The 20,946-nt window shown below is 37.7% G+C and overlaps 1 protein-coding gene across 1 annotated transcript in view; it reads left to right on the forward strand.

Annotated features, from left to right (window-relative positions):
- The window catches only part of LOC124361915 (LIM domain only protein 3-like), a 108,131-nt gene that overhangs the window by 81,437 nt on the left and 5,748 nt on the right, over positions 1-20,946 (forward strand). The window contains exons 4-5 of the mRNA XM_046815978.1: positions 609-746; positions 8,744-8,869. Of these exons, the coding sequence (XP_046671934.1) occupies positions 609-746; positions 8,744-8,869 (264 nt within the window). The remainder of the gene's footprint in view (positions 1-608; positions 747-8,743; positions 8,870-20,946) is intronic.

A 20,946-nucleotide genomic window follows, 5' to 3' on the forward strand; every position in this document is an offset into this window, starting at 1 on the left:
GCCGGGTGAATGTGCTACCATTACACCACAGAGCGCTTACTTTTTCCAATTCAATTATTTTGTATTTGGCCGTATCTGTCACATATGCGTTTAAACAAGCAAACTAACATATGATCGGAAGACCAAATACCTGTCAAATGGCTTTTATTTACGTTAAATTGTATAAATGGCAATAGCCTTATTTAATTTCAATAAACATTGAATCACAAAAAGTACTTGCTCCGCCGGGAGTCGAACCCGGATCTCTCACTTGCCGGGTGAATGTGCTACCATTACACCACAGAGCGCTTACTTTATATATATTGCAAAGAGGAAGTTCCAGAGAAAAGTAATCCGTAAAAACCTCAAAAACGCAAACAATTTAATTTTGGCCATTTTAAGGTGCTCTTCAGTAATAGCCCCTAACAATCGACATATCACTTCTATTACAACCGGTCCCTCTGTGATACTGCCCGTCATTTATTGTATCTGTAGTTTTTTAGTGAACTCTGAGCAATATGATAGTGACATGTATAATGTTAATGTAGGCAAAATTTCGATATATCTCTTGTCAGCTCGGTCAAAAGATTACACTGTTTATGTACTTACTTTTGTCTTGTTGTCCCTAGATACCTGCTGAAGGCTCTGGACATGTTCTGGCACGAAGATTGTCTCAAGTGCGGCTGCTGTGACTGCAGACTGGGCGAGGTGGGCTCCACTCTCTACACCAAAGCCAACCTTATACTGTGCCGCAGAGATTACCTCAGGTACGTACGATCTGTGTAATCTCTAGAGAAGATTGCCTCAAGTGCGGCTGCTGTGACTGCAGACTGGGCGAGGTGGGCTCCACCCTCTACACCAAAGCCAACCTTATACTGTGCCGCAGAGACTACCTCAGGTACGTACGATCTGTGTAATCTCTAGAGAAGATTGCCTCAAGTGCGGCTGCTGTGACTGCAGACTGGGCGAGGTGGGCTCCACCCTCTACACCAAAGCCAACCTTATACTGTGCCGCAGAGACTACCTCAGGTACGTACGATCTGTGTAATCTCTAGAGAAGATTGCCTCAAGTGCGGCTGCTGTGACTGCAGACTGGGCGAGGTGGGCTCCACCCTCTATACCAAAGCCAACCTTATACTGTGCCGCACAGATTACCTCAGGTACGTACCATCTGTGTAATCTCTAGAGAATATTGCCTCAAGTGCGGCTGCTGCTGTGAGTGCAGACTGGGTGAGGTGGGCTCCACTCTCTACACCAAAGCCAACCTTATACTGTGCCGCAGAGACTACATCAGGTACGTACGATCTGTGTAATCTCTAGAGAAGATTGCCTCAAATGTGCGGCTGCTGTGACTGCAGACTGGGTGAGGTGGGCTCCACTCTCTACACCAAAGCCAACCTTATACTGTGCCGCAGAGACTACCTCAGGTACGTACGGTCTGTGTAATCTTTAGAGTTGCTTATTAGCTAATAAGATGTTTAAACCTTTGTTCTTAATTATTTATTAGCCTCGTCGCGTAACAGACTTCGCTGAGGTTGTACGTAAAATTTTCAGTCCGATTTTCTCATAGTAATCATAATTACCCATAAGACCGATGTAAAAAGATTCGCTAACGCTCTCCAAATTCCCATGGAGTGACATGCACCATCGTTGTGCTGGATGTTGCTTTTATAAAAACGAAGCTTCGTGCAAAATTGCAAGTCTGAACATTAGTTTGTTCTCGAGATATCGTGCCAACAGACAGACAGAAATAAAATATATCCAGCCCCTAGCGTTATAGGCTTTGGTAACGCTCAGCCAAAAAGAATTCAGTGTGTATTGTTTCCTAAACTTATGTAAACATTCGTTTGAACCCCTTATTTTCTTTTTCACATTATTCTGATAAATTCACAAACACATTCTAAGGTGTTTCTAATAAGATGCTTTCCAGAAACCTTCATACACTATAACAGTACTATATCCAGCGTTCTTTCTGATGTTTTAGGAATGTTCGAAACTCTGTAGGGGCCGGTGATGTTCTGATGTATAGTTAGCACAGGTTCACCAGAGTCTGGATACATCTCTGACAATATTGTGTCCAGCGTTCTTTCTGATGTTTTAGGAATGCTCGAAACTCTGTAGGGGCCGGTGATGTTCTGATGTATAGTTAGCACCAGGTCCACCAGAGTCTGGATACATCTCTGACAATATTGTGTCCAGCGTTCTTTCTGATGTTTTAGGAATGCTCGAAACTCTGTAGGGGCCGGTGATGTTCTGATGTATAGTTAGCACCAGGTCCACCAGAGTCTGGATACATCTCTGACAATATTGTGTCCAGCGTTCTTTCTGATGTTTTAGGAATGCTCGAAACTCTGTAGGGGCCGGTGATGTTCTGATGTATAGTTAGCACCAGGTCCACCAGAGTCTGGATACATCTCTGACAGTATTGTGTCCAGCGTTCTTTCTGGTGTTTTAGGAATGTTCGAAACTATGTAGGGGCCGGTGATGTTCTGATGTATAGTTAGCACCAGGTCCACCAGAGTCTGGATAAATCTCTGACAATATTGTGTCCAGCGTTCTTTCTGATGTTTTAGGAATGCTCGAAACTCTGTAGGGGCCGGTGATGTTCTGATGTATAGTTAGCACCAGGTCCACCAGAGTCTGGATACATCTCTGACAATATTGTGTCCAGCGTTCTTTCTGATGTTTTAGGAATGCTCGAAACTCTGTAGGGGCCGGTGATGTTCTGATGTATAGTTAGCACCAGGTCCACCAGAGTCTGGATACATCTCTGACAATATTGTGTCCAGCGTTCTTTCTGATGTTTTAGGAATGCTCGAAACTCTGTAGGGGCCGGTGATGTTCTTATGTATAGTTAGCACCAGGTCCACCAGAGTCTGGATACATCTCTGACAGTATTGTGTCCAGCGTTCTTTCTGATGTTTTAGGAGTGTTCGAAACTCTGTAGGGGCCGGTGATGTTCTGATGTATAGTTAGCACAGGTTCACCAGAGTCTGGATATATCTCTAACAGTATTGTGTCCAGCGTTCTTTCTGGTGTTTTAGGAGTGTTCGAAACTCTGTAGGGGCCGGTGATGTTCTGATGTATAGTTAGCACCAGATCCACCAGAGTCTGGATAAATCTCTAATAGTATTGTTTCCAGCGTTCCTTCTGGTGTTTTAGGAATGTCCGAAACTCTGTAAGGGTCAGTGATGTTCTGATGTATAGTTACCAGGGCTTGGATACAATCGGAACCTACCCATGTTTCATTCAGCATACACTTTGGAACATAAAAACCATACATTTTCAAAAACTTATTTCTTTTAAACGTTTGTTAAGATTTTCAAGTTATAATTTTTGTAAATATGATGGTGGTATTCCTAATTTAGTATTATAAACCAATGTTAAATTTAACCCTTGTATTTAACATTATTTTAGATACAGTAGGCTACACTATCTACAAACGTTTTAACCACCTTTGCTTTCGCTTAGCCAAAAACTTTTGAGTGTAGACATAGCCTATTTGTAAAAGTTCTACGACGAATAGAGCAAACAATTCTTCGAAAGCTGCTCTTACATTATAAGTTCATGCACTAACAGAAGTCGTGTTCCAGTAGACAGACCTGGAAGCAATTAGAGCGTCGAAGGAGGAGTAGCAATAAGGCGATCATTACCCGTCGGTGTAAGAACAGCCCATAACTTATAACGAAACTTGAAACTCGTGTTCATTAAAACTAGACCGTATAGATACAAATTGTAGTGCCGATGTGGCGGTTTACAGCAAGTTCGTAACACTAATTAAGGCAACTCATCAATACTGCAGGTCGGCCGGGCACGTCTATATCAAACAGCTGAGCGGTGGCGGCCATTAAGCAGCCGACAAGTATAATTACGTGTTCGCGCCAAATTAATCAGCTGTTCCGAGCCTGGCCGGCCTAACCTCACTCGCGTGATGCGTTGCTTCTCGACATCGATTGCTCGCGCAAATAATTTCTTTTATTGCCGGCATTAACCGGCTCGAGTGCGCTGCACGCGCCTTTATAATGACGCCTTTAATTGATGGGTGCGGCCCCGCGCCGTTCCGTCCTCCCTCGTTCCCTGTTTAATTAGTTTGGTTTTAAAAGTCCGCAAATGGTATCCGTCAGTGGTGCCAACCTACACCTCCTAGAGATGCAAAATTCCCACGTTTCTTCGTCATACAAACAATTCACAACGAAAACATTGTTGCTATTCAGTTCTGATTGTTAGATAAAAAAAACACTATGTGCACGCTTTGTATTGCTCTTTATTGACATTTTGCGTTTTTTTTTGTTTTTGTTTTTTTCAGCCAATAGTTTAGCATCTAAAAAAGTCAATACGGAGCTAAGTTTTGTTACAGATTATAAACTTCTTAAACTTCTTGGATTCAGTGTTGTTAGAGACTATTTAAGATTTTGGAAAGTAATAAATAAACGTATATATTTACTGTCGTTTAGTGTAAAAATCAACGTTTCAGTATTTTACCACATGTCTTCCTCAGGTAAACAAAAGTTACCTCTGTAAAAAGGCAATTCAGTGTGAATATCCGAAATCAAGTATTATAAGAAATAAATACAGTAGATACAACACCGAAATATTTGACGGCCTAAATAGCATTTAAAGACCTTTAGCAGATATTATATTTTATACCACAATATGACGAATAGGAGATGCGTTAACCAATAGTGGTTCCCTTCCATCCCCCCCCCCCAAGACCTCTTTTTCTGTTTACAGATATTGGAGTCTTCTTGTGTGTGAAGGGATATCGTATTTAATCAATCATCCTGTACTTTTTGATTTGCCGGGGCTAGTCCTAATCTTGATGTGTATATAAATTGATTCAACTGAAGAAAATATCACATAAACGTTCTCGAAATGCGGTATTTCTAATTTTTTTAGTAATACTTAGAATCTACCCATAATCCTAACAAAATTATTTCCATCTTTAAAATTACATTTTTAAATTTTAAATGGGGTTTAATAATCAAATTAACTAAATACTATTATGCAAACCCGAGCCAATTCCGTGGAGTGTAGGAGTTAAAGTTCTGAGAAACAAACATGCGACCTTCTTGTTTATAGGACTTCAGCCCATAGCAATAAGACTTTTCTTTAAAATGTTTGTATTGTTTTAATCGTATTTTTGCTGTATTATAAACAAATGTTGACTGTCGTGAATTTGCTTTTCAAACCAGTCTGTTGTGTTCTGCTAGAACGAAACAGTTATCTGTAAATCAATACAGCCCATTATCATGATGTAAATAACCTCTCTAGAAATAGTAATATTTTGTCAGCCGGGTGGATATTTCAAGATTTTATGACGAAAATTTATGGATGCCGATTATGATGATGAACTGTCATTTCACTTTTTTCTCTGAAATGACGATTTTTCCTGTGAATTTACAGGACTGCAGTCCACAGTCATAAAATTTTTCTTAAAAGAGTTCTCTTTTATTTAATGTTCTTTACATCAGAAATCACCAAATGAGCGTATTTATGCTGTGAGTAACTCAACTGAACTCAATTCATTTATTGTCAAAAACATATAATTCATGGACAGTCGTCAAAATACATGTATACACGATTTAGTATATAAAAGTAATCGATACAGAGTTACCCATGAAACCTAAAATAAGGTAAACTAATTATGGGGGTCTACATTTTCCTCTCTTCTAGATATTCTCGAACACTGAAGTATTCTTTTGAAATAAGGAACTTTTTAAGCTTATTCAGGAATTCCCTGTTATCAGCAACACTCTGCAAGTAAAGAAGCAAAGAGTTAAAAAAGACGAATGCAGGCATAAAAGCACTGATTTTTCAAATAATGTTGTAAACAAATGTTGAAAATCATGAATGTGCTTTTCAAATTAGTCTATAAATCAATACAGCCCATTATCATGATGTAAATAAACACTCTGAAAATAGTAATATTTTGTCAGCCGGATGGATAATATAAATAACCGAATGCTGGACAGCCTATCAAGATTTTATGACGAAAATTTATGGATGATGATTGTGATGATGAACTAGCATTTCACTTTTTTCTTTGCTTTATTGAAACGTCAATTTCTTCCTGGGAAGTCAAACGAACAAGTCTGCACCTGTCTTTACCAAATGAAAGTGTAAAATAATCTTGTAAATGTATAAAATGTTTGTATTTTGAAGCAATTTACAAAGTATGTGCCCGCGAGTGAAATGTTGAGGAGGATCGGGACTAGCAGCGAGCGTCTAGCCGCAATTGCTTGCGGTAGAGGCGCTGCGTTGCGTGTCTACCCGAAGTATGTGCTAATTGCTTTTTACTGTCAAGTCCTCATTAATTCACCCCGCTCCTCACATCATACGCAGGCACGGTCCCAGTTTGAATTTTAATCCGGCCGTCTTGGCTGAACAAAGCCTCGGTCTGTCACTATTGCTAATTAAGCCCATAGGCTCCCCTTGCTCTCCCGGTCGCAGTTGTCTCGTCTTCTTAATTAATTAATATCCGTTAAACACCGTTGAACTCGATCTGTTCTTGTAACAGAAGTTCCTATTGGATTATTCCCCTCTGTTGTTCCCTCAGAATGGGGAGTCTTTTCGTTGTTTTCCTTTGAGACCCGGACTTTGTACCGATCAATTTTTACAATTGCCGAGCCTCCACAATATCAAGGCACATTCGAGTATCGTAGGGATACTCTACCTCAAAGGTCAACTCTTTCAGACATCTAGCCGTAAAGAATTTTACAGCGTACCACGGGTCTGCAGCAGTATCCAGAAACAAAAATTGGGCGAAGGTTTTAGTTATTTATGAAACCCCAGAATTATTAAATAGTATTGAATGTTTTTTTATGATTCTCTTTTAAGCCTAAGCTCTTGGCTATGCTGGATTGTTTTGGGTCACTGTGGCTATTATTCCTATCATGATTGGACCTCCCCGGGATTTGAACCCGTGATCTCTCAGTTAGAGAGCCGTGACTGTATCCACTAGTCTACGGAGGATGTCTAATATATTAATTGTAAATAAAAAAAAACCAATATGGTCTATTTTTAAACACCATATGGTGTAAACATGCAAATACAAAAATTTTGGAAATATTCCAGCCAGTATGAAAAATTAGATATGACTGCAGTATCTGTTCATCTGACATATATTATACCTTTTCCAAGAATCTTAGCCAAGCACTGCATTGAATCAGGACACAGAACATCAATTAAAAACCTAAAATTAATAAAATAAGTTACGAAAGATGAACTTAAATGCTTGGGAAACACTGCACATAAACAGAAATAAAGAAAAACTCATAAACAATAAAGAAGGTCCTATTAAAAATTACAGTCTTCTTTCTTGTCAATTTATTCAAAAATTATAATATAGTCATATCTAAATTTTCGTAAATTTTGGCTGAAATATTTCCAAAATTGTTGTATTTGCATTTTTACACAGCATGGTATTTTAATATGAATTGTAAGAAAAATACTATAAATATTTATTTGTGGAGTCACCTGATGATGAAACCTTTGGTTTCGAAAGGCCTCGTCCAAAAAATAAACTATACTGGAAAGTTTTGTTTTATTAACATTTAGTATATTTAAAGTTTTTTCAATTGCTTCAAGAGTCTTCCCAGAATAGTTATTGGGGATTTAAACCATCTCTAACCCAACCCTTCCCCTTCCTTACTACGGGCTCGCCTACAATCTTAACTCTTTTTAACCAAAATTTAGACGTTTTATGATTTTCTCAAAGTCCAATTTGTTAAATAAAACCAGCCAAAACATGAATATCATAGTAGTATGCATCTCGTATAAATGTTATGGTACATCAATATTAAAGCTGTATTTGCATAACGTAGCATTTTAAGTACCAATCAAAAAGTCAATTGAAGTTGCAAGTAGTGTATCAATTTAAGTTATTCGTGATATTGAAGAAGAACCCATGCTACTTTTAAATCTAGAGACGCATATGTTCTACACTTTCCGAGGGTATGTAACTGTATACTGTAACTATACCACAACTTTTAAAATTTTTATTTAAGATGAAAGCTAAACAGTATATTCGTCAAATCATAATAATATAATGAAATGCTCCATGATGCGATTCCTGATTATTGCTTTGCAGTTGAGTTTTATACATTTAATTATGTTTATTGAGTTATGTTACTGGATTTTCTGTTTAAAGTTTATTATCCTGTTATTGAATTTAGAAATGTATTAATTGTTAATTTTGTCGATATTTATTGTTGTTATGAATTTAGATGTTTGTTCTTAGTTGCTCATTGTTGTTATTATTGTTATTATGAATTTATATGTTTATTGTCAGTTATTGTTGTTCATCTTGTTGCTGTTATTTATTTGATTTATTACGCATTAGCCTACACATCTAGGTGTACACACATGGGAGAGCTTACATGTACTGGTAGTAAGTCACTTAGAAGTAGCTTTTAGTCAGAAAATGTGTTTTGTTGGTGTAATTGTAACAGTATTTATTATGTTTTGTTTTTTGGGGTATAGTTTTGTTTTAAAATTGGGTATTTACTGGTCTTAAACTGTTATTGTTGTTATCATTATTAGTTATAAAAAGTAATTTAATTGTAGGGTAGACTTTTCCTGGGATAACATGGTAGAAGTATTACACTGTAAAGTAACCATACTACAGTATTTGAAAAAGTGTACTAATAATGCATGTTTTTTTTTTTCAGAATCTCGCAGTGCCATGTGAGGCACATGGGATCATGTTTAAAATTAAAAAATTGTTAAAAAATAAACGTATTTGAACTGTGAACTTTGGTTGCAGGCTCTTCGGCAGCACCGGTTATTGCGCTGCCTGCTCCAAGGTGATACCTGCCTTCGAGATGGTGATGCGAGCCCGGAGCAACGTCTACCACCTAGAGTGTTTCGCCTGCCAACAGTGCAACCACAGGTAGGCTTCAAGCACCTCTGTTCGTATAACAATGTAACCACAGGCTTCAAGCACCTCAGGAGTGCACCCTTGTTCGTAGGAGGCAGTGGCAACGGAAAATCCTACCGGCTTCGGCCTTCTTGCCTTGTTCGAAATCATTCAAGTTCCTTGACGTCTCGAGGGTCGAACAAAATTACACTCAATCCGGCCTTATAATAGATTAACTCGCCTTCTGCTCGCTGGGGATAGGTCCCCAGGCCTCAATGATGATCGCTTGCAAACTCGGGGATAAGCGGAATTCGGGGACAGGTTGAGTCCGAGTATTCGATTACGGATCTGGGAGTTATAAGTAGGCCTATTTTATTGATTTCTTCCGGATTTAACTAAAGTTTTAATTTTAAAGGCATCTTTGGCTAAACCATGACAAATAGAGAAATATTGACTGAACCTTTCTTGTAGAAAATTCAAATTGAAGTACGATTCTGCTGTCGGATTTGACTTACGACCTCTGGTTGAGCCAGTATAGAGCTTGGAAAAAGTCAGCATAGGTCAGCTATTGTGAATTGTTTAGTATAATTATAATAAAACCCGACCCTAAAGTCAGTATTGTTAAGTTGATTAGGGGGTTTAATTCGCTCAGGAGTTTATCTAGTCATGCCAGGAAATTCCCGGAGGGAGGGTTAATGTTATTGGGGGTTAAAAGATTACGTGGTTCTTTTCTGGGGGAATTTGATCGATCAGATACGTTATATCGGCACCGTAAAAAGTATAAAAGTCGCTAGTTTACGTATTAATAGTTTGAAAGGATGATATGAATAGTGTGGATATTTAATTAACTGAAACAAACGTTTCGAATGTCTACATCTGCTCCATTTTTCAGGGAGACTATATCCACTTAAAAATTTAAGTACTAAAATCCTCTTGAAATAAATTCTCCTGTCAGCACACCTTTATTTGACAGTTTACCACTGTGATTACAGATAGCTTGGAAGGATGAAATGAATAATAGTGTGGATATTTAACTAAATGAAACGAACGTTTTGAAAGTCTACATCTGCTCCCTTTTTTCAGGGAGACTATATCCACTTCAAACTCTAAAGTAATACAATCATCTAGAAATAAATCCTCCTGTCCACACATCCGAATTTGGCATTTTATCACTGTGACTACGGATAGTTTGAAAGGATTAAATGAATAGTGTGGATATTTAACTAAATGAAACGAACGTTTCGAAAGACTTCATCTGCTTCCTTCTTCAGGGGTTAAATTGTAATTCACGAAATTAAACAAAGCAGCAATCTAAGAATCACAGCACTGACTACACTTCGCAGTAAGGCAGGAAATTCTGCGGTTTCTGATCTCTAAAGGGGATTTCTTCTTGGATGACTTATCACTTGCTGAAGACCAGCCACTCAAGGTCAACGAACGTTTGGTATAACCTCGGCACGGGCGGCAGCAGCAGCTGTGCCCGCACCATCAACTGAAGCGTCACTGCATGCTGGCTTGTTGATATGCTTCAGCAGTCTCCAAATCGGGATGTTGAGCTCATCACGGTGACCAACAGTCCGAAAAGAATTTGTTCCTTTGAAAGCCGCTGGAGCCTCAGAGTGAACGGATATTGGTGCACAAAGGATTGTTCTAAAATGGTCTCTACAATTCCTAATAAATTAAGGAAGCTGTGACCAGATCATCAAAAGAAGTTACTTTTATATGCCAATAATAGTAAAAGTTGTCCAGTACCCAGCAGGGATCACTTCTGACTGGTTTATACCTTCCAGTTGACCCTACCACTGGGCACAGCAAAAACCGATATGTCACTTCAATCTTGGCAACCTTATGGATGTCCAGGAGCGGCACATCACTAACCGCAAATGTCGAGATTCTGGGGTTCATGGGCAATTCGATAGGTCTAGTATACTGTGGGAGATGACTGTTGGAGTTGGTGGGGTTTGTTCCCTAACCTCAGAGGTTCTTGCTAGCCTCAACAAGGGTGTGCCACCCCCTGCCTGCTTTCACTGGAGAGGCTGGTTCAGACCTGGCCTTCCCTTTTTCCGGGGGACATGACTTGAGATTAGTGCCATAATTCTTCCTCATGGATCTCGATAGTAGGCGGCCCCTGCCCTCTAACCTTACCCATCCTGAATATCCTGTCACTCCGGAAGCAGCGGTAAGGTTCTTATATGACTAAGTGAAATTTATAATTTTCTTGTCCTAAGAGAAAAAAAGAGCTGTCCAGAGTGCGTCTTATTTGTAAAAAGCCATTTTGTGCCCCATTTATTTGTAATAACAACAAACTTTTTCTGTCCGCAAGGGGAACTGGTTTGTACGAGGAGGATCGTAGGGTAGATTCGGTAAGAGCAGAGGTAAAATTACTATGTTTGTGTCAATAAACTTGATGAGTCGATTATAGAGACCATAATACTATCTCGTGGACAGGTTTGAATCGCACCAGCTCTTGTCCAAACATCTGTAGTGTGAAATTTTGAATCAATGTCATACTACGCGAATATTGAGATACGGAGATAAAGCTATTGTTTGGTATTTAATGAGCAATGGATTTCTACTAACTGTGCATCGCTGGGTTCAACTTTTAGTTTATAAAACTACTGGATCTTTCTTCTGTATAATTTGGAATTATATGAAGCTGTTCGGCTCCTCCCTGGAGAGTAGTTCTAAAGGTTACTTACTGTACACTATACCGTGTTTTAAATAACAAGTTCTTTGCTACCAGGAATCGAAATTGCTGTGATTCAGATGCTTTGATGATGATGTCTGTGGAGTTTATCGGAAGTCACCAAGGACATTGAAAGAAGTAAGTGGATACCAGTGCATCATTCCGTCTGATCAACTCTTCATTATACAATCGGATCGGTTCCACTAATTTGTCTACTGTAGTTTATAGTCCAGCTATGGTAGGATGGGTTGATTCGATTTGAATGTTGAGTTTAGCTCCAGTTACCTTCCTTTTATTGCAGCATCTGGTATCTGACGCTGTCTCAGACTTGATTCCTGGAATTGGAGTAATGTTCGTCTGAAAGGATAAAAAAGTTTTACATCGTTTCAACACAGAGACGCCTATAAATAGGTGAAGTGGTAGTCTCATTTTCTTATCAGGTGTACAATTGAGTGCACTTCTATGCTTCTGACACGATCTCTAAGCACAGTGGAGCACCTGAGATTTCTACACATAACGTAGCTATGGTACGAAGGATTGATTCAATTTTAATGTTGAGTTTAGCTCCGGTTCACCTCTCTTCTTAACGGTCTAAGAAGAGTCTAATGCCGAAACGATTTAAAGGTTGTTCTGAGCTCCTTCGTCGCCGATTTTCTTTGAATCTCTTCAGACGAACATGACTCCAAATTCCAGGAGTCAAGTCTGAGATATTATCAGATACAAGACGCTGCAATACAGGGAAGGTTAACTGAAGCTAACTCAACATCAAAGTAGTTTATAGTGTTACCAAATAGCCATTGCGACTTATGGGCCAAGTAGTTACCTCACATGCACGCACCCCCACACTCACGAGCGCAGAGGGTTCGGACAACCCGGCACCTGTCGTTTTCCGACCCGAGTTACTCAGTTTTGTCTTAGACTCATGAGTAAGCAACTGCGATGTATTATACGTTGCTTGGTTCATTCTTCACTAATCACTTTAGGATATATTTACAAATAACAAAAGTTTGTTTGATTGGAGAAATGCATAAGGTGGAAGCACTGCCAATCCTAATCGCGTGTACTTGTGTGTGGGTGGGGTCTGCGTGCGTGTTGGCATAAAAATACTGGACCCCAGCCGCAGTCACTATTTGGTAGTACTATATCCTAATACAATATCGTCAGCATACTCCGAATGAAAAGGGGGGCGACCATTTCATGTCCATAAGATGGTAATACTGTTATGTATAAAAGATCTCCTAAAAATCTTCCAAAGGAAATTTATCGAAAATTAATTTCAATTAAAAAATGTTGGGGATAAAAATGTTTATCCAGAAAAGATTACTGTCCTATGTATATCCACATGAACTAAACACATGACAATGTCATAACACAATGGAATTACCATGGCAGCCCATGGAGTGGTTACTTCTAACAAACCACTCGATAGTGCAATTTTCATTCCTTTGAAGACGTTTAATGGCAGTAAAATAATAAAAGTCTCACAAAAAGCGCTGTTATGAACGGCGAGAATGAGAGGTAGCAGACGACGGTGATGACAGTGGGGTGGGGGGAGGTGGAGGAGGTTTTGGATCTTCATTAATAAGTTAATTAATTTTCTAGACGGTGGGGCCTAATCTAATTAAAGCGTTGCTTGTATCAGTGCAACAAAGAACTGCATGATGTAGAGGTACATTCAAACTACACGGCTTCGCTCCCACTTTCGCGTTTTAACATTATCTTTCCTTTTTATTTGATGTTTTAGAGTTTAAATAATCTAGACAGAACTTATGCAGGAGTACATTAAAATGTTCTGTGTCACTTTATCATGTTAAATCTAGTTAATTATTTTAGCTCCTGGTGATAAATTCAAAAATTTTGTTTTGTGACAGGTCGTTATGACAAACACGTTAAAGGCATTACTCTAAAACAGGTTTCAAACATATTATATGTCTATAGAGATAGATTATAATCTGGACTTTTTTGAGTATTAACAATTTAATACTGACAACGATTCTACAGTTATGCTGCACACTACAAGACAGTAAAATGGAATGAAGTTGGTTGTATCAAACACTACGGAACATTATCTGGTCAGTTCTTATGTACAAACCAATTACGAGCATTGTGCTAGGAATGAACTTGCCAGCATTGGTCATGGCACATTAGATGAGCTTTAATATGTAGCACTCGGTGTTTAGTTCTGAATGTTTTTCTGTCTTATTCTCAAGTACTTGTAGTGGTAATGCATTAAAATAAATCATAACGTATTGTTTCACATTATACATCAGTTTTATGAAACAGTAAGCTATAGTAGCATACTAAGAGATAGTATCTCCAGGAGGGTTCACTTCTGGCTGGTTTATACCTTCCAGTTGAACCCACACTGGGTGCAGCTAAAACCGATGTGTCACTTAAATCTGGGAAACCTTATGGATGTCTAGGAGTGGCACATCACTAACCGCAAATATCGAGATTCTGGGGTGCAAGGGTAATTCGATAGGTCTAGTCTACTGCGGGAGATGACTGTTGGAGTTGGTGGGGTTTGTTCCTTAAGAGTCTAAGGTTCTTGCCAAGCCCAGACATATGGGTGTGCCACCCCCTGCCTGCTTTCACTAGAGAGGCTGGTACATAGCTGGCTTCCTCTTCTTCCGAGGGGATATGACTTGAGATTAGTGACCTAAACTATTCCTTGTGAATCTCGACAGGACGCGGCCCTTACCCCAACCATACCCATCCAAAATATCCAGTCAGGAAGCAGCACAAAGGTCCTTATAGGACTAGGTGCAATTTTCTAATCTTCTTGTCTTAAGAGAACAAAGCATAGATATTGTGTTGTACCTATCACATTTCAGTTATTGATTTGGCACACTACAAGTACAATATAGTTGCGTCACTGATAGAATCAAAATAAAATGTCTTATAAACCAACGAACGCTTATCATCCAGCATTCTATCCTAACTTTTGTACAGCATGTAGAAAGGTTCTGTCTTTAAAAAATTGTATAATCAATTACACAAATCAATACAGTCAAGGTCGATACCATGATGAGATTCGCTCATCCGTGTTCCGATCAAACCTAAATTAAACTTCTGGCTTTGACTCTGTCTTGGAAGTACCTGGAAGGTTCCTCTAAGACTGTCTAGAGAGTTGAAGCCAGTGATCTAGACAGCCTGACACACCGGACTGTAGACCGTCGTCCGTGCCCGCGCAATTGTAGTAATTAGAGCCAACAATACGCAATCAACCGAGCCCCGGCCCGGAGTAGTCAAAGGAAGACGAGACGGGGAAGTGGAAATTAAAGCTGTCCTGCAAGGAGTGGCATTTAAACGTGGCCTCCAGAGGGTGTAAATAATAAAGAGAGAGAGGGTGGGAGACGTCTGTGGTAACGAGAGCGAAAGAGAGGGAGTGAGGGGTGGATGATTAGGGGGGAGGGGGGCAGTAGGGGACATCTGTGGTAACGAGAGAGGAGGCACTCTAATGAGGCCGCTAGTTAGCAGTGGCGAATATAAGCACTCATTTAGTGCCATGGTCCATACCCCCGCCCTACCCTCATACCCTCACTGTACGTGAGCCGAGCTGTATTTTTGAACACGTATATTTCGGTCGTTAACTCCGCCAAAGTGTGTTATTACTTTTCTAATTAATTTTTATGAATGTATAAAATGTATGTGAATTCAGGCCAAACCGTTTTGGTAGCGCAAATACCGAGTAGTGCTCAGTTTGGAAGGTCTCAGTTGATGTAGTGTGCGGCTTTGGCGGTCAATTCGAATATAAATTATAGAAATATTTCTTATTAAATTTTAACTCGAATCTCTAGGTGTCATCCTAAAAAGTCCAGGTGACGAGAATGTCAGTGTCGCCAAACAGACAGATAAAAGAAACGCACTGTATGGTTTTACAACAAGCATGATTGATGTATTATCGAAGAACCACACGAAGAAAGAAAATAAGAAGAAAGAAGAAAGAGATATCAAATACATTCGATCAGACTACCTTGGTAAACATTGCCACAAAATGGATAAACCATTTTATAAACAACGATATCAATTGGCTTTCAAAACTTCTAACAACCTCAGCGTTATAATAAAAAACCAAAGTAATTCAACAAATCAAAATTCAAAATTTAACAATAGTGGAGTATACAAAATTGCAATGATTGTCAAAACCACTATATTGTACAAACCGGCCGATCCTTCAAAATTAGATTTAATGAACATATAAAAGCACTGAAGACATCATCAAATTCAAAATATGCTGATCATTTAAATAACATCGACCATACATACACAAATATTGAATACAATCTTAAAATTTTACACATGCAAAAAAGTAACCTATTGTCAACTTTAGAACATTTTGAAATTTAAAAAAGTGCCAAAATAAATCCTAATGTACTATTAAATTCAAAATTTTCTAACAAAAATGTATTTTTCGATAGACTTTTAAACGCTAGAAATTGATCACATATAAAATTAAATACAAAAATCTAGCCACCAAGGTAATTAAAACCATGACAATTTGCTTTAAATTATTTACTCACTCAGTTTACCTTAACCTAAAAATATCTTAAAATAAATTCATTGAATTAGAAATGTACATTGTACATAAAAAATGCATAAAAAGTGTTAAAAGGTTTATTATTCTATATTATATCAAACACTTTTCGAGGCTACATTTTTAATATGGTTTTACAACTTAGGTTACATTAATTCCAGTCTCTCGTTAGAAACAATCGTTCAGACTCGAACAGAAAACGTAATTTTTGTCAACTGCTACCATTCATGCCACTGGGTGTAATCTACGGATCAGGAAACGGCATCGTTCTTGCTGACTGTAAGTTCCTAACTCGACCATGCCATATGGACATTCAGCCTCTATGAGACAATGTTCAGGCGGTAGTTACATTACTTAAGTGGGTAAATGCCTGTTGTAAACCCCGGTTCCGTGCTTAACCACTGTACTGGTAGCGACCGTGTCTGCCGGCAATCATGCGGTCTGAGCCCGAGTAGCTCATTCTCGGAGTTACCATTTAAACTGTCGGCGTCCGCCTGTAGACTTCCAGGCTTGATAGTATCGCCCTCTACATGTTTGTGTAATGAGCAGAGCGTGCTCAGACAAGTATTTGGATACTTTAACTTTGACCGATTTACATGTATTTATAAGGCCCAAATATACCAGAATCTCGATTTACCAAAATCGGATTAACCGAACATTCGGGTTGATCGAATAAATTCGAATCGACAAATTTGTTATTTAACCTAACCTAGCATAACATAACATAACATAATCTAACCAAACCTAATCTAACCTAACCTAACATAACATAACATAACATAACCTAAGCTAACCTAACCAAACCAAACCTAACCTAACATAATCTAACCTAACGTAACCTAACCTAACCTAAACTAAACTAAACTAACCTAACCTAACCTAATCTAACATAACATAACCTGACCTAACCTAACCAAACCTAACCTAGCCTAACCTAACATAATCTAACCTAACCTAACCTAACCTAACGTAACCTAACCTAACCTAAACTAACCTAACCTAATCCAACCGAACATTATTTAGTTATGTTTCGGTTACACAAATAAATAAAGACCATATCATGAAATGTTATTGTACACTTATTGGTGTACGTTACATCACAATCTATCTGCAGGCGCACCCATGCGTCTTTTACTATAAAAAGGAAAATGTATATAATATTCCTAATACTATATATATATATATATATATATATATATATATATATATATATATATATATATATATATATATATATATACATATATATAGGTAATTCAGTTATAGTTCATATAATTGAATTACCTAGTTGTCATTAAATTAGGTTAAAGGAGTTTCAAATGCATAAGGTCATATAAGAGTATAGCATTTACTAAAAGAAAGTTTGGAAGGCGTTATCAGAAAGAGGAGCGATTTAAAAAGTAAATTCACATTTATTTCATTTAGATTGTACAATGATTGCGATAATTCACATTCTTCTCAGACGATTTCACAAAATACTGTAAATCACATTGTGATTCACTCCTCCCCTCCCCCTTCCCACTTTACAGAAACAAGGTTTTGTAAATGACGCGTTGGCTTTTTTTGGTGGTTTCAAGAAAGGAACTGCTATTTGAAAATCTTAAGTTACTCTCCACTAGTACACTTTAGAAAAATGTGTAAAATAAAAATCGTGTAATAAACACTTCTAACGCTTTAGATTTTATTTTCGTTATAAATGGGTTAAGAGGATTTGGTTACGTTTTTTCACTTGTATATTATCAGTGGATTTCCTAAATTCTATTTCCTATACACTATTTCCTATATGTTTGAGAGCAAAAGTAATGAGAGATTTTTTATTTATCATGTGAAATTTTTGTCTCACATTTAATTATTTGAACATAAAATTGTTTTTTACGAATGTTCAGTAATTTTTCTTGATCATTTTACAACTATAGATGGAATTGCTATTTGAAAATCTTAATTTACTCTCCACCACTACACTTTAGAAAAAGGTGTAAAATGAAAATCATTTAAAACGTGTAAGTAATTTTAATAAACATTTCCTAAAACTTTAGATTTTATTTTCGTTATAAATGGGTTAAAAGGATTTGGTTACATACTTTTCACCTTGTACATTAACAGTTACTTTCCTAAATTATATTCCTTATACATATGTTTGAGACCAAACGTAATGAGAAACCGTTTTATTAATCATGTGAAACTTTTATCGCATACTTTTCGTATTACATTAAATTATCTGAACATAAAATTGTTTTTTTACAAATGGTCAGTAACTTTTATTGACAGTTTACAATCATATTATTATTGCAGCTGACATGGCGGTTGAAGTAAGGAGCGTATTTTCGGATCGCAAACTAATACCAACTCCGCCTATTCCAAATAGTGCCCGGAAATAGATCAGAGTTGCGGTCTAGGACAACAAACAATGTCCGTCCCTGCGGTTCCAGGCAATCAAGACCTCATACGGTCAGTTAGCATTTAAAGTGAGCGTAAGCCGGGGGCGATATTATCGCGTGTGGGTGTCACCGGGGGGGGGGGGTATTTCGTGGCAACAAGCCCTAATTTATGCGCTCCTTCCAAAACGGAAACACAATTATTAAATAACGACGTTTAACCTAATGGCGGTTCGTGACCGTTTCGACTGTGGACGAAAAATATTTCAGAGGAGGACCATTAGAAAGAAAATGAAGGATTAAGAACTAAGTGGTGTATTGGTTGAGCTCGCGAAATGAACGCGTTACTCGCTGTATAAACAAGCTCGCATGCTAGGTCGCGTGTGTCCGGCGCGATCTTTATGCTAATTCTGCGACTAATATCACCTCTGTACACACAAACCTGTCGTATTTTTTAAATACTCCACCTCTTTGCCACATTTGCACTTTGGTTTGCCATTATTAATCGATCAGACTAAAGCTCCTAGAGAGGTACTATTTTATCCGTAACGGCACGATTGTGGATTATGCATTCTTTGCTGAATCATGCATTGAAGATAAACCTTTTACGGTATAAAGCAACAAGTTAAAGTTATATTTGTTCTTATGGGAATGAATAATACTAATGTGACAAAATAACAACGATAATAATGCTGGCAATTATCTGTAATCTAATTCTTTGTTTGAAGTTTATTTTTGACGATGGAAGGATTGTGAAGGGAACAGGATTTTTCCGGAATTTGGCATCGTTCAGTGAAACAAAAAATCAGTAATACTACGTTTCGAGATCTGCAATCTGATCTCTTCTTCAGGTAAATAACTAACATAACACATAATTACAAATTAGGTTAAAATAAACAAATCTTGACAAAGGCGTGTCACAACGCTCTGGTATGATTTGTTTATTTTATCCTAATATGTAATCCTAGTCGATAAGTAAACTGATCGAACGCTAAGCGACGTTTATGTCTCGTCTCGTTTTTTTATCTTTTGAAAATTATAACAAACGAATTAGCGATCTCTACAAATCCTCGGCAAAATACTGACGTATTAATTCATGTCATGAATTTTCAGCACTTCGTATTATTATGTTTTGTACACCTCTGACTTCGGAAAAGTCACTATGTAAAACTGCCCAGACCTAAACTGGGGCTCTAACTTTGAGATTTCTGAAAATACTCAGCAAAATAAATATAACGACTAAGTTAAAACAGTGTTTATAAAATGAACAGAACTTAGTCCAGCGAAATTCTGAAAACTTACGAAATATAATAATAATGCAGCAGCATGTTGAGGATAAAATCAATATTTCTAAAAGTGAACGTTTTTAGTATTTATTGTTTTATTTCATTGCTATATTTTGAATTAATTGTAGAATTCAGTAACAGCGAGGTTGTATACGGAAGCCGGTAATTGGTTTTTATATTCCAGTCAGGTCATCTACTCGAATTACTCCGAATAAATCGCTAAAAACGTAAGCAGAATAAGCCAGAATCACTAAACCAGTGACAAATGAACTTTTAGCCAAAGTCAATTCCTAGGCGACTATGTATTCAAAGTTTACATTCAAAAGTAGAATTTTTGTACATGTTATTATATTTATACTCTTGTTAAAATAATATATTTTTTCCATAGCTATGCTAAGAATAAACTGATCGAACGCAACCGGATATTTATGTCTTGTCTCGTGTATATATATTCATTAAATTTGTATAAATGGCAATAGCCTTATTTAATTTCAATAAACATTGATTCGCAAAAAGTACTTGCTCCGCCGGGAGCAAATAAAAGTCATTTGACAGGTATTTGGTCTTCCGATCATATGTTAAGTTTAGTTATTTAAACGCATATGTGACAGATACGGCCAAATACAAAATAGTTAAATCGTAAAAAGTGAGGGCTCTGTGGTGTAATGGTAGCACATTCACCCGGCAAGTGAGAGATCCGGGTTCGAGTCCCGGCGGAGCAAGTACTTTTTGCGATTCAATGTTTGATTGAAATATATATATATATATATATATATATATATATATATATATATATATATATATATAGAGGGAGAGAGAGAGAGAGTGAGTGAGTGAGTGAGTGAGTGAGTGTGAGTGAGTGTGTGTGTGTGTGTGTGTGTGTGTGTGTGTGTGTGTGTGTGTGTGTGTGTGTGTGTGTGTGTGTGTGTGTGTGTGTGTGTGTGTGTTAAATTAATTAATACGTCGGTATTTTGCCGAGGATTTGTAGAGATCGCTAATTCCTTGGGTTATCATTTTCAAAACTATGATAACGAACAAACTAGCGATCTCTACGAATCCTCGGAAAAATTACGACGTATTAATTAATTCCCGAGTTTTCAGCACTTTGGATTATTATATTTTGTACGCCTTTCAAGCGCAAAAAAATCGTAACGAATCGGAGAAAATCTGCAACATCGATTTTGCACATAAGTAAGATATATTACATGAGACGACAGACACGTGTA

Source organism: Homalodisca vitripennis, chromosome 5 (assembly GCF_021130785.1).
Source record: "Homalodisca vitripennis isolate AUS2020 chromosome 5, UT_GWSS_2.1, whole genome shotgun sequence".
Classification (NCBI taxonomy): Eukaryota; Metazoa; Arthropoda; class Insecta; order Hemiptera; family Cicadellidae; genus Homalodisca; species Homalodisca vitripennis.